This window comes from Phalaenopsis equestris, unplaced genomic scaffold (genome assembly GCF_001263595.1).
Source record: "Phalaenopsis equestris unplaced genomic scaffold, ASM126359v1 Scaffold000323, whole genome shotgun sequence".
Lineage (NCBI taxonomy): Eukaryota > Viridiplantae > Streptophyta > Magnoliopsida > Asparagales > Orchidaceae > Phalaenopsis > Phalaenopsis equestris.
In genome coordinates this window covers 239,956-251,380 of record NW_018164765.1, presented here as the reverse complement: position 1 = coordinate 251,380, position 11,425 = coordinate 239,956, and the positions used below count along the sequence as shown (strand labels likewise).

Genomic DNA, 11,425 nt, shown 5'->3' with positions numbered 1-11,425 from the left:
TAGGGTGTCCAGTTATGATGTCAAATCAAACGACCCTATGGTAATAGTCCTCTAAACATCCTATATGGAAAGGAGGCATGCTTAAGGTTATGTAATATAAAATGTGCAGTTCAGGGCAAGCAGTAGAAAACACAATAAAAGAAACAGTGTAGATGCATATATGACAGTAGCAGGTATAGTAGAAGGAACAGTATAACATGCTATACAGAGTGGTGGCAAGTACAGTGAAAGGAACAGTAAAACATGCTTTACAGAACAGTAGCAGGTATAAACAGGAAAAGAATAACATGTTGTACAGGGTAGTAGCAGGTATAAACAAGAATAGTATAATATTCTGTAAATGTAAAACGAACCTATACGCCCGTGGGATCCATTGTTTCTTAAATATAGCAAGCTGAAATATATTGCAAAAAGCGAAGTCTAGAATAAAAGCCATCCGGGAAATCCAAAAAAAAGAGTGTAACGACGACTCTTGATCGAAAACTCGAGAAAATCAACGAGAAAAGACTCGAGTAAACATCTTCAAGACTCGGAGAAAAGACTCGAGTAAACATCTTCAAAAATCTCAGAGAAATCTTGAAGAAAAGAAAAGAAACACGAGTGCTCTGTCCAAAGCTTCGATAAAACAAAAAGTTGAGGTAAGGGGGACCGCAAGCACTTGTGTAGGGCTAAGCTCAGATATATGTATATGTACTCGAGGGTCCACAAAGGCTACTTGGTCACCCGAATGTATAGAACCCGCCACTCGTCTAGAAGTGTGTTCTGAACCTCACCTAGAGGGCTACTTTCTAGCCTAAACAGGTATTCGTCAGGTGGACAATCAATTTTAAAATGTATTTTAAATTTTATGTTTTTGACATGCACATAGGTCTTCAAAAAAAAAAAGATTATCAAATTTTATTTTATAGCAAAAAATTTTTTTTTTTTTTTTGGAAATAAGTTTTAACAAATTTTTTTTTATTGTCCACAAGTCGATTACGCTGTCAGGCGTGGGACTGTCAACTATCTAAGGAGATTCGAGCCAACTCCCGCTAGACTTATGTCAGTGAAGGATACCGTTATCCTATTGTTCATCAAATACTTGGATCTTGATGTTATAGGATAGGACATCTTTCTCCTCTATCTTCGGTGTGTCTTTATCATCACCACCCTACGCTCCAAAACAAACTACTTACGACCTTGTTTGATGGTTTCACGTATAGCAAAAGGTTATACGTGGACACTTATGCGTCGGACATGAGCATCGAAAATCGAACCAAGAAACAAGGAAAGAAAAGAACAAAAATGGGGTGAGAGAGAAGATATTGATCCATCTAAAACACCGAAAAGGAAAATGAATCCTCCGATAGAAATCCTCTTGGAATAGATATAGTATAAAGGTGTTTATGGAGTAGATATAGTATAAAGGTGGTTATGGAATAACAATGGAATGATAATATGCGAGATCGACTCGTCTGGAAGGGGATAGGATGTGTATGGCGGCTGTCTGGGCTGAAAACAGCAGAGAGAACCACAGATCGTCAGCTTGACGAGACACTACTGCCGAGGAAGATCCACCACAAATTCTTAAACAAGTTACAGGCACATCACTTACAAAAAAAAGATGAAACGTCACTCTTTAAGGCAAAAATCAGATAATAAAATCTCCAAAATACAAAAAACAAAGCAAAAAACCTCAACCATGTTCCACAATACTTTTATACTAATACCCAAATCATACCCTAAATAGAAGAAAAAGGAAAGAAAATAAGGGTGCAAATGACCCATGCAGCCAACATAGCAAGAAAATCCTCCGATAGAAATCCTCTTGGGAAGGTATTCCATTCTAGTCCAATCGCATAATCGCGGGATCAGCGGTCTCCTCTCCCATGTTAGACAGTGTAATATCTTCTTTGAGAAAATGATATTGATTACATTCCATGTTATCTGTATTCATATCAGTTTATACAATAGTGTCATAGGATGTCATTCATGATGAGCATCTTGTCCGGTATATTTTTCTTTTCCTTGTTCTAATAATTCTTACAAATTGTCTTCGATCTACTCATATCACTTTCTAGTTATAATATTTCATTTGAAAAGAAAAATAAAACTAGAAAGGCACTACTACAACATTAATTTCAATGAAGGTAAGAAATATGGCATATTATGCATTAGAAGTAGAAAGAATATCGTTATTAAAAATATATCAAATCATTTATAGAAATCAAAGGGTTTCAAACATAAGACCCCAGATTTTGCAAAATCATGCCAAGTAGCAGAAATAAAAGGACATTTATAAAGTCGAGCTCCTAGCTCAAAATACACCACGATGGAGTGAAATGCATGCTTGCTCTAAATGAGTAGATTCATCTAATGCCTTAACAAGTATTGAAGATAACACCTGCCAACTGCACATGCATGAACCATTGGCTTTCGTTCATTATCTGAATTTTTAATTGAGCAGAGTTTGTCATACCACCGGCCTACAGATGAATGAAACCACTAGTTTCTATTGTATGAATTTTATTTATGCATGAAACTAGACAAGTAGTTCAATAAAATAAATTAACATTGGTACATTAGTGGAAATAAATAAATAAAATCAAATTACCTGATTGACAAAGTAACAAAGGCAATCCGAATATATGGAGCAATTCTGAAAGGAAGATAAGTAATTGACACGGGAGATGCAAAAAGGGCATAAACCAATATATCACACATCAGGAGGAGGAGAGAGATGATCTGCAAATGGAATACAGAAATACACGTTTTGAGAAACTAAGAAAATATATCAAATGAAATCCCAACAAATGCATCTTTGAAAAATAAAAGGCTGAAGTGCTGGTTAAGGCTCAATGGTGAAATATGAACATACAAATATCACATTCATTAGTAGAACTTGACACAAATGCCATTTTCAAATCAGCAAGCAGCAGTTGTAAAAAAGACTAGTCAAGGTCATGCAAAAGCTTAGACAGATTTTGAAGGCCTAAAGAAGAGAAAAAAGTACAATATATGCAAAAAAAAGGTGGCAATTAGGCTCCAGTAGTTCCACCACAAATGACATGGAGAAGTCATTAGATTTTAAGGTTACAGACTTTTTAAAAAATACAATCAATGGAAAAAAAATAGATGCAAACAAACTCAGGCTGTTCTACCACAAATGGCATGAAGAAGTCTTAAGATATTAAGTTTATAGATTTATTAAAGATATCCAGAGCCAAAGGTTATTTTAACTAACCTTCAACCTGTTTGAAAGGTTCTTCCAGAATAGATTCCAACCTTCATATGCAATTGGAAAAAATGTATGTAAAATGAGTATAAGTAGAGTGATTCCCTGTAGAATTGCAGGCAGTAGAGTTAACAATAGATAGACAACAATAACAATCAGAATAAAAGCATAAACAACTAAATAAGTTCAAATACTTAAATCTACAAAAGGCTATTTTAACAAATGGAGGCGTTCAATTTCAAACTTGCTTCCAAAGGAAAATTTGTCCAAGGGACACTGAGGCTTAAATTGGCGCTAGTTCGAGTTGTTCTTCCATAACATAACAGCTGAGAATCAGCAACTGGAATTCTCACTAGTATGTTTATCCATGTTCGTCATTATGCTATTAAATAGATCATGTCAAGATAGAGTTCAGTAGGAACGAGCACAAACTTTAATTAATATTCTCCATTTTCATTTAGAAAACATAGAGCTCATGGTATCCTAAGCTTTTTTTTCCCTCCTTTCACTTTTTTATCATATACATAGGATTATCATTATCGGCACCTTAAGCTTCTTCAAGCTCAAAGAAGCTACAGAAGCAAACAAAAACAAAAGCTAGAGAAGCACAATGATATCAATATCAGGACTTCAGATGTATCATTAAAGTGCACTTATTTAAACGAACCTAAACAAACGATAGGTAGTCTTTCACCAATGATGGACATAACGCATAAAGGCTACTGAGATTAAGGGCGACACAAAACAAATAATAAATGCATGGTGTCAAAACCTGATTCATCTATTGAGATATTGACAGTTTTGGCTTCTTAGACCATATAAGACAAGTTAATGAATTCCATATCACTGCATTTAAGACAACTTACAGCCCAGTTCATAATATACAAGGTAGCACTGTTGTGCCCCAGCCAGTCCCATATCAGGCTATACCTCAACAGTTTTTCTTTCCTTAAACATAAATCTTCTTAGAAGATCATAGAAGATCATTGATACCGGAGTTAATCCAAACAACAATAGACAACAAATATTATTACTAAAAAAGACAGTGAGTCGTAACAACCAACACACGGAAAGGGAAATAGCAATACCAGACAAAATACTCAACTCAAATAGATGCATATCAAAAAGGGGAAGGCGGGTGGTTATGCGAGATGTATGGGAGGTTGGTGGCGCGCAGCGGGTTGGGAAGATGTGAGGTGTTATAGGTTTGTTAGTGAGAAGATGGGGCTGCAGTGGGGTGGCTGGAGTGCAGGAGAAAGGGGTGGGTTCAGCTGGTGGGAATATGTTAACACGTGTGGACAGCAGGAGCAGCAGTGATGGGAGTGATTGGAAGCTGGGTGACTGGCTGGGGGAGAGAGAACGGCTCGCTAGACGGGTGGTAGGGGTAGGAGTACAGCAAGGAGGGCTGTATGGTTGTTCCTTCAGCGATGAGAGGGGACGGCAGCCTTGGGAAGAGGGGGGATTGTAGGAAGGCAACAACTGTACCTATCCTTGGGCGACTGCCCTCGAAGGGTGAACCAGAGACATCAACGGCTGTCCCTACAGAAAACGTACACCAAAAACTAACCCTAGAATCCTATGAAAGCAAATATACAAGAACTAGAAAAGGACCAAGAAAACCTGAAGACTACTCAGAAAGGGACAAAACCTAGACCTGTTCGGTCCAAGTGAAGCAGTCATGTCTTGCTTTGTTCTGGGGACTCCCATGTTGGGAGCGGGAGAGGCTCCCGATTTAGGCACCCATCATAATGCTACTCCAACATGAGCATACTTAAATGTAGATTTTATACAAATGTTACGCCACAGGGCATCTCCTATATTTGATTCTAACCCTTATTTAGTTCATTCATACCTTCCTTTTGTCCTGAAAGCTTATCATTCTATGGGAATGTCATTAACTGCTCCTAGTTCAGGCAACCCTAGCTCCACCCTCATCAGGCATACTTCTAGGACCTCTCATAGGCCAGCCAATTTCTACTCGGTTCATCTTGAAACACATTGTATAGAGGATCTAGCAATTAAAATTTATAGTGACCTAGCCTGCATTATGTGAATTATTGCCTACTTTAGCCAAACAATCCTATAAAATAGGGTAAACCTCGCAATTGTATCCTCATTGTGCCACTTCCAAGGAGTCATTCAATCGCGAGCAAACATGATTGTAAAATTTTCAAAAAAGAAAGAAAACACCAATGATTATACAAAAGGGCACCGCAGATGTTTGGGTTTAAGCCTTTCCATACACAGCCAAGTAATATTTCCTCCCCAAGCAATGTTTGATATTATTCATTCCTATTCTTTCCTCATAGAAGCTACCACAGGTCACTCCTTGTATGAGCCATCAGCACAGATGATCACCCTCTGCCCTCATCAAACTATCATCTTTAAATTTGGGATGTCATCCATATTTATCTGAAAAGATTTGGTTCTTTCCATATTTATCTCTCTCGTGTAGGCCGGCCAGCACCTCCAAAACTTTAAGGATTTGATTGGAATATTTTAGAAAACATTTGATTAGTTTATTCCAATATTTTATGTTATTTTTCTATTTTTTATTCAAAATCATTTCATTTCCTAATTTAGGTGAGATATGTTTGATAAATTTATGAAAAATGAGGGATTGGTTTCCGTATAACAATGTCCCCTATTTGTGAATAATGGACCAACGAGGTAATTTTTACATGGTATCAGAGCCATAAAATCCTGCCCTAGTCACCAAACCTCTTTCCGGAGTCGTCAAAACTCCTTCCTAGTGACAAAACTCCTTCCTTCTAGGGTCAAAAACCCCTCCAACGCCTGAATCCCTTTGTTCTAGAGCCGACACTCCTTCCAGCTAGGGTTAGAAACCACACCACCACACCTGAACTCCTCCTTGTAGCCGAAACTTTTCAGTGAAGGACAGCAATCAGCATAGGATTTTGGCTCCAATGGATATAGCTCTCTCTTGGTGGATGTCAGCCTCTCCCGTGGAAATCACTTCCTCTCCAATGGGAATCACATTCTCTTTCTAATAGAAATCCAAAAGAGCAGTAGGTGCAACAAGCCGCATAAGCAGCAGCTGCAGCCAACAATTCTCTCCATTGCAGTCAACTAGAAACAGCCCTAAAGATTCAAGAGGTTGATGCCAAGTACGAGATGAAGAATTCAAGTGGTATTCTCAGAGGTTAACTTTGAATCTAAGTTAAGGGATTTTGTCCAGACAACTCCTAAACTCTCTAACTTTATCACAAAGCATAAACTCAATGGTCATAACTATCTTTTGTAGCCTTAATCCGTGTATATGTATATTTAAGGTAAAGGGAAAGTGGAACATCTCACGCAGAAGGGCACAATTCCTAAAATCACTGACCCCAACCACCACACATGAAAGAATCAAAAACATATGGTTATGTCTTGGTTAGTCAACTTAATGACTCAAATAGGAGAAAATGTTATGATGTACAAAACTATCAAATAAATTTGGGAGGCTGCAAAAAAAACATATTCTAGTACCGAGAACACTGAAGAGTTGTTTGAGAATGAAACCAACTTCATGGCCCGACAAGGAGAGCAAAGCGTCGTCGAATATTTCGACTCTTTGTCAAAGTACTGGCTACAATTGAATATGTTTGAAACACGTGTGGAAATATCCACAAGAAGGCATGATATTTATATCCATCATCGAGAAGAAGAGGATCATCAAATTCAGAGTACAAACTCAAGAATTGGATGAGTGTGAGAAAAGATCAAGAACAAAGCTTTCTATCTCCCCGTGAAGCCTTTGCTGCAGTTAGAAGTAAATAGTGCGAGAATAAGCTAATGCTGATCGGAAACGAGTGTTCACCAAGCACTGAAAGTTCAACTCTGCATACTCATAATTCTTCCCATGACTCAAAGGTCAAAAAAAACCATCCCACATGTGATTATTGCAAGAAGATTGAGCATATCAAAGACAAATATTGGAAACTTCATGGAAAGCCAGTCTACTGGAATCCTAGGCATGGAATGAAGAGAAAAAGGCAAATATTGCTAACACGTTTGAAGGATTGAAGGAGTCATTCACCAAAGAACAGATTGAAGTACTGAAGAAACTCTTTGGAGCAACACACCAACCTTGTGACAACAAGGCAATGAATCATTCTCCCATCTTGTCATAATAGAAGATTCAAAACTTGAATCATAGGTTCAGAAACCTTGAATTATATGACTGGAAACATCAATGCTCTAGTCAACTCTCAAGAGACTTCTACATCTACATCGATAAGACTAGTAGACGAATTACACTCAAATACTGTTGGGAACCAAGATATGGAGCTCTCTATAGATATTACACTTTCCTCTATCATATATGTTCCATAATTTAACTGCAATTTGATTTCAATCAGTAAGGTCACTCATTATATGAAATATATAACTAAATTTCTTGCAAACTCTTGTGAATTTCAGATGATGAACTCATGAAAGGTGATTGACAATACGGAAATGCAACAAGATTTATAATTGCTCAAAGATAATCTCTTTCTAAACACAACTAATCTCACTGTCGTATGTCTCTCAAATTTTTTAGTGTTGAATCTATGTTTGTCAAAAAATAAATTATGTTATAGAATTATCATTTGGATCATCCTAATTTCAATTAAATTGTTAAGTTATATCAACATTTGTTTCCCAAAAAAAATACTGAACTTTTATCAATGTGAGACTTGTCAACTTGCCAAACACACTAGAAATAGCTATCGCATGACTCATTATAAACCCTCACATCTTTTTTTCCATTATCCACAGTGATATTTAGGAACCTTCAAATGTAAAAACCTAAGTGAGGCTAGACAATTTCTCATTCATTGACAATCATATTAGAACAATTTGGGTGTTCTTGATGAAAAAAAATCTTAAACAACCCAAATCTTCCAACCCTTTCACGACAAGATTGAAACACATTTCTAATGTAAAATTCAGATTCTCAAAGCTGATAATGCAAATAAATGTTTCAACTCCATCTTTTGATCCTATCTTTTGAAAAATGGAATAATTCATATGAGTTCATTTATTGATACCTTACAATAAAATGAGATCGCAGAGAACAAAAAACTGCATTTAATTGACGTATCCCGCTCAATTATGATTTCTTATCAAGTTCCCAAATATTTTTTAGAAGAAATAATTCTTACTGCAACATATCTTATTAATCAAATGTCTAGTCAGGTACTTATCTTTAAAACACCACTTCATATTTTGACGGTTACCTCTCCACACATAAGAGTTTTCTCTCATACTTAACACTTAAAATTTTTTTGTGTGTATTCTTTGTTTACATTCATTCCCCATCCTGCACGAACAACCCTAATTTTATCATTTGTAATTTTCTTTGGCATGCCTTCAGCAAAAAGAGATAAGTACACTATTCTCCTATTATTAAAAAGTACTACAACTTCATCAATGTCATATTTTTTTTTAAAATCAATCTTAATATCTCAAATATATGGTTTAGTGGGAGAGCAAAAATAAACATCAATTTTGGGATGCACATGATAACACCCACACATAAATTTATCTCAAATCAGGTTGTGGAGAAGCTAGGGCTGAGCTAGTGACTACAGGGAGCTTCGATGTCATAATGAGGACAGGGAAGGTAGATAAAATTTGGGGAGTTTGCAAAGGGTTAGTTCTGACACTCCACGCTAACTCTCCTACTATTGGTGAGGTTATACAAACAACACAACATGAAGTCCACAACAAAAAACTTCGTGTGTATGCTAGAAGGATGAAAAATTTTGTGCATGTGAAAGATACCTTGCAAATACAAAACTCCTTCAACCAAATCCCAAGTTTACATTTACCTAAAATTGTGGGTGAGTCAAGTCCGCATGAGTTATCTCCCTTCCTCTTCTAGAGTTGAAGACAAGAAAAGTTGTACGAGATACCCAATGCAGAAGTATGTAGCCTATGGAAAGTTATCTCGAGCATAAAAAGCATTTATATATAACATTGATAATTTGCATATTCCTAAATTCATTCATGAAACTATTGAAAGTCTAGAATAGAGGAAAGCAGAGGAATAAGAGATTTGAGCATTAAAACATAATGGCAGATGGACTCCTACTAAACTTCCTCAGCATAAGAAGTAAGATGATTGCAAATGAGTGTTCAACATAAAATACAAAACTGATGGGAGTGTTGGGAGATTCAAAGTCAGGTTTGTCGCTAAAGGTTTCACACAAGCCTATAAAAAAAATATCAGGAGACCTTTACACCAGTTGTTAAATTGAACACTATCAAAGTTCTTCTTTCATAGCAGTTAATAAGGAATGGGGACTGCATCAACTTGACATAAAAAATATCTTCCTGGATGAGGATCTGGAAAAAGAAGTGTACATAGAGATACCACCAGGATTTGAGAATAATTCCAACAAATAACTTGTATGCAAACTTAATAAGTCTTTTTATGGGCTTAAACAATCACAAAGGGCGTGGTTTGAAATGTTTGCTAAAATTATGAAATCCAATGGATATTTTCAAAGTCAAGCTAATCACGCATTATTCATAGAACACAGTGAAGGTTAATGGATTGTTCCTCTGATCGTATATATAGATGGTATGACTCTTAGTGGTGATGATAAAAGATAATTTTTTTAAATTAAATATGTGTTTGCTGGTGAGTTTGAAATCAAGAACCTAAAAATATAAGATATTTTCTAGCTATGGATGTATCAAGGTCCAAGAACAGGGTTATTATATAACAGAGGAAATACATCCAAGATCTGCTAAAGGAAAAAAAATGGAAGATTGAATGCAAACCTGTTGATATTTCAATGGAACCCAACAAAAAGTCTAACAAGAAAGAAGAAAGTATATCTATGAATAAAAGAAGATAATAAATATTGATAGGAAAACTTATCCATCTGTCACATGTTAGGCTGAGGTTTCTCAAAAAGAATCCTGATTATGGATTAATGTTTGATATAACCAAAAACAAAGAAGTGCAAGTCTACATTGTGCTAGTTGGGAGGGAGAACTTGCTAATATAAAGTCAACAACAAGTTTTTACTCATATGTATGAAAAAAATCTGGTCACATGGAGAAATAAGAAGCAAGCTTTTATTTTGTGAATTGGTGCATAATCAAAATATAGAGCACTTTCCTTTAGGGATCTCTGAAGGGATCTGAATTCATAAATTGTTAAGGGAACTCGAATATTCTTTTGATAGGCCTATACGGATGACTTGTGACGGTCAAGCAGATATTAGTATTGCCAAGAGTCTTGCGCATCATGACAGGAGAAAGTATATTGAAATTGATAGACACTTCATCTCTAAAAATGTCAATGGGGGAGTTATACAGCTAAGCTACATCCCGACACACCAACAAGTTGCTCAAATCTTTACCTAAACTCTTCCTTTGAGCAACTTTTCAAAATTCAATGTCAAGCTCGGTCTCTACAACATTTATGACTAAGCTTGAGGAAGAGTGTGGAAATCTGAAAAGATTTGGTCATTTTCATATTTTTCTCTCATGTGGGTCGACCACCGCCTCTTGGAGAATTTGATTAGGATATCTTAGGAAACCATTGATTGGTTTATTCCATTCCTATTTTATATTTCTTTCTATTTTTACTTGGAATTATTTTCATTCCTAATATGTGAGATATTTTTGCCAAGTTTGTAAATAATGAGGAATTGATTTCTCTCTACAGATGTGCCCGATTTGTGAATAATAGACCAAGTACCAAGTAAAGTCTAAACTTTAGCCTAACATGTACCATATATTAGGCTAAACCTCGCAATTGTATCCTTCTTGGTACCACTTCCCAGGAGTCATTCTATCATGAGCAATCCTAATTGTAAGATTTTCAAAAAAGAAAGAAAAAAACACCAATAATAATTCAAAATGGCACCTCACATATTTGGTTTTAGGCCTTTACATATATAGCCAAGTAATATTTCCTCATGCAATTTTTTATTTTATTCATTCCTATCCTTTCCTCGTAAAAGCTACCGCGGGTCAAACCTTGTATGAGCCATTAGCACAGATGACACCCTTTGCCCTCATCAAACTACCCTCTTTAAACTTAGGATGTCATCACTACCCTATTTCATAAGAAAGTATCTATTGGGCCTTCGATATCTAGTTATTGGAAAAATATTAAGTTTGAAAATATTCCTATATACTATTCCTATTGTCATATTTTTGGGCATTAACTTTTTGAAAGTTTTAAAACTCATTCATGTTAAG

General features: G+C 36.0%; 1 protein-coding gene across 1 annotated transcript in view; it reads right to left on the bottom strand.

The window, feature by feature from the left end:
* Positions 1–11,425, bottom strand: part of LOC110025675 (two pore calcium channel protein 1) — a 117,732-nt gene that overhangs the window by 88,254 nt on the left and 18,053 nt on the right. The window contains 2 exon segments of the mRNA XM_020726283.1: positions 2,594–2,724; positions 3,224–3,319. Of these exon segments, the coding sequence (XP_020581942.1) occupies positions 2,594–2,724; positions 3,224–3,319 (227 nt within the window).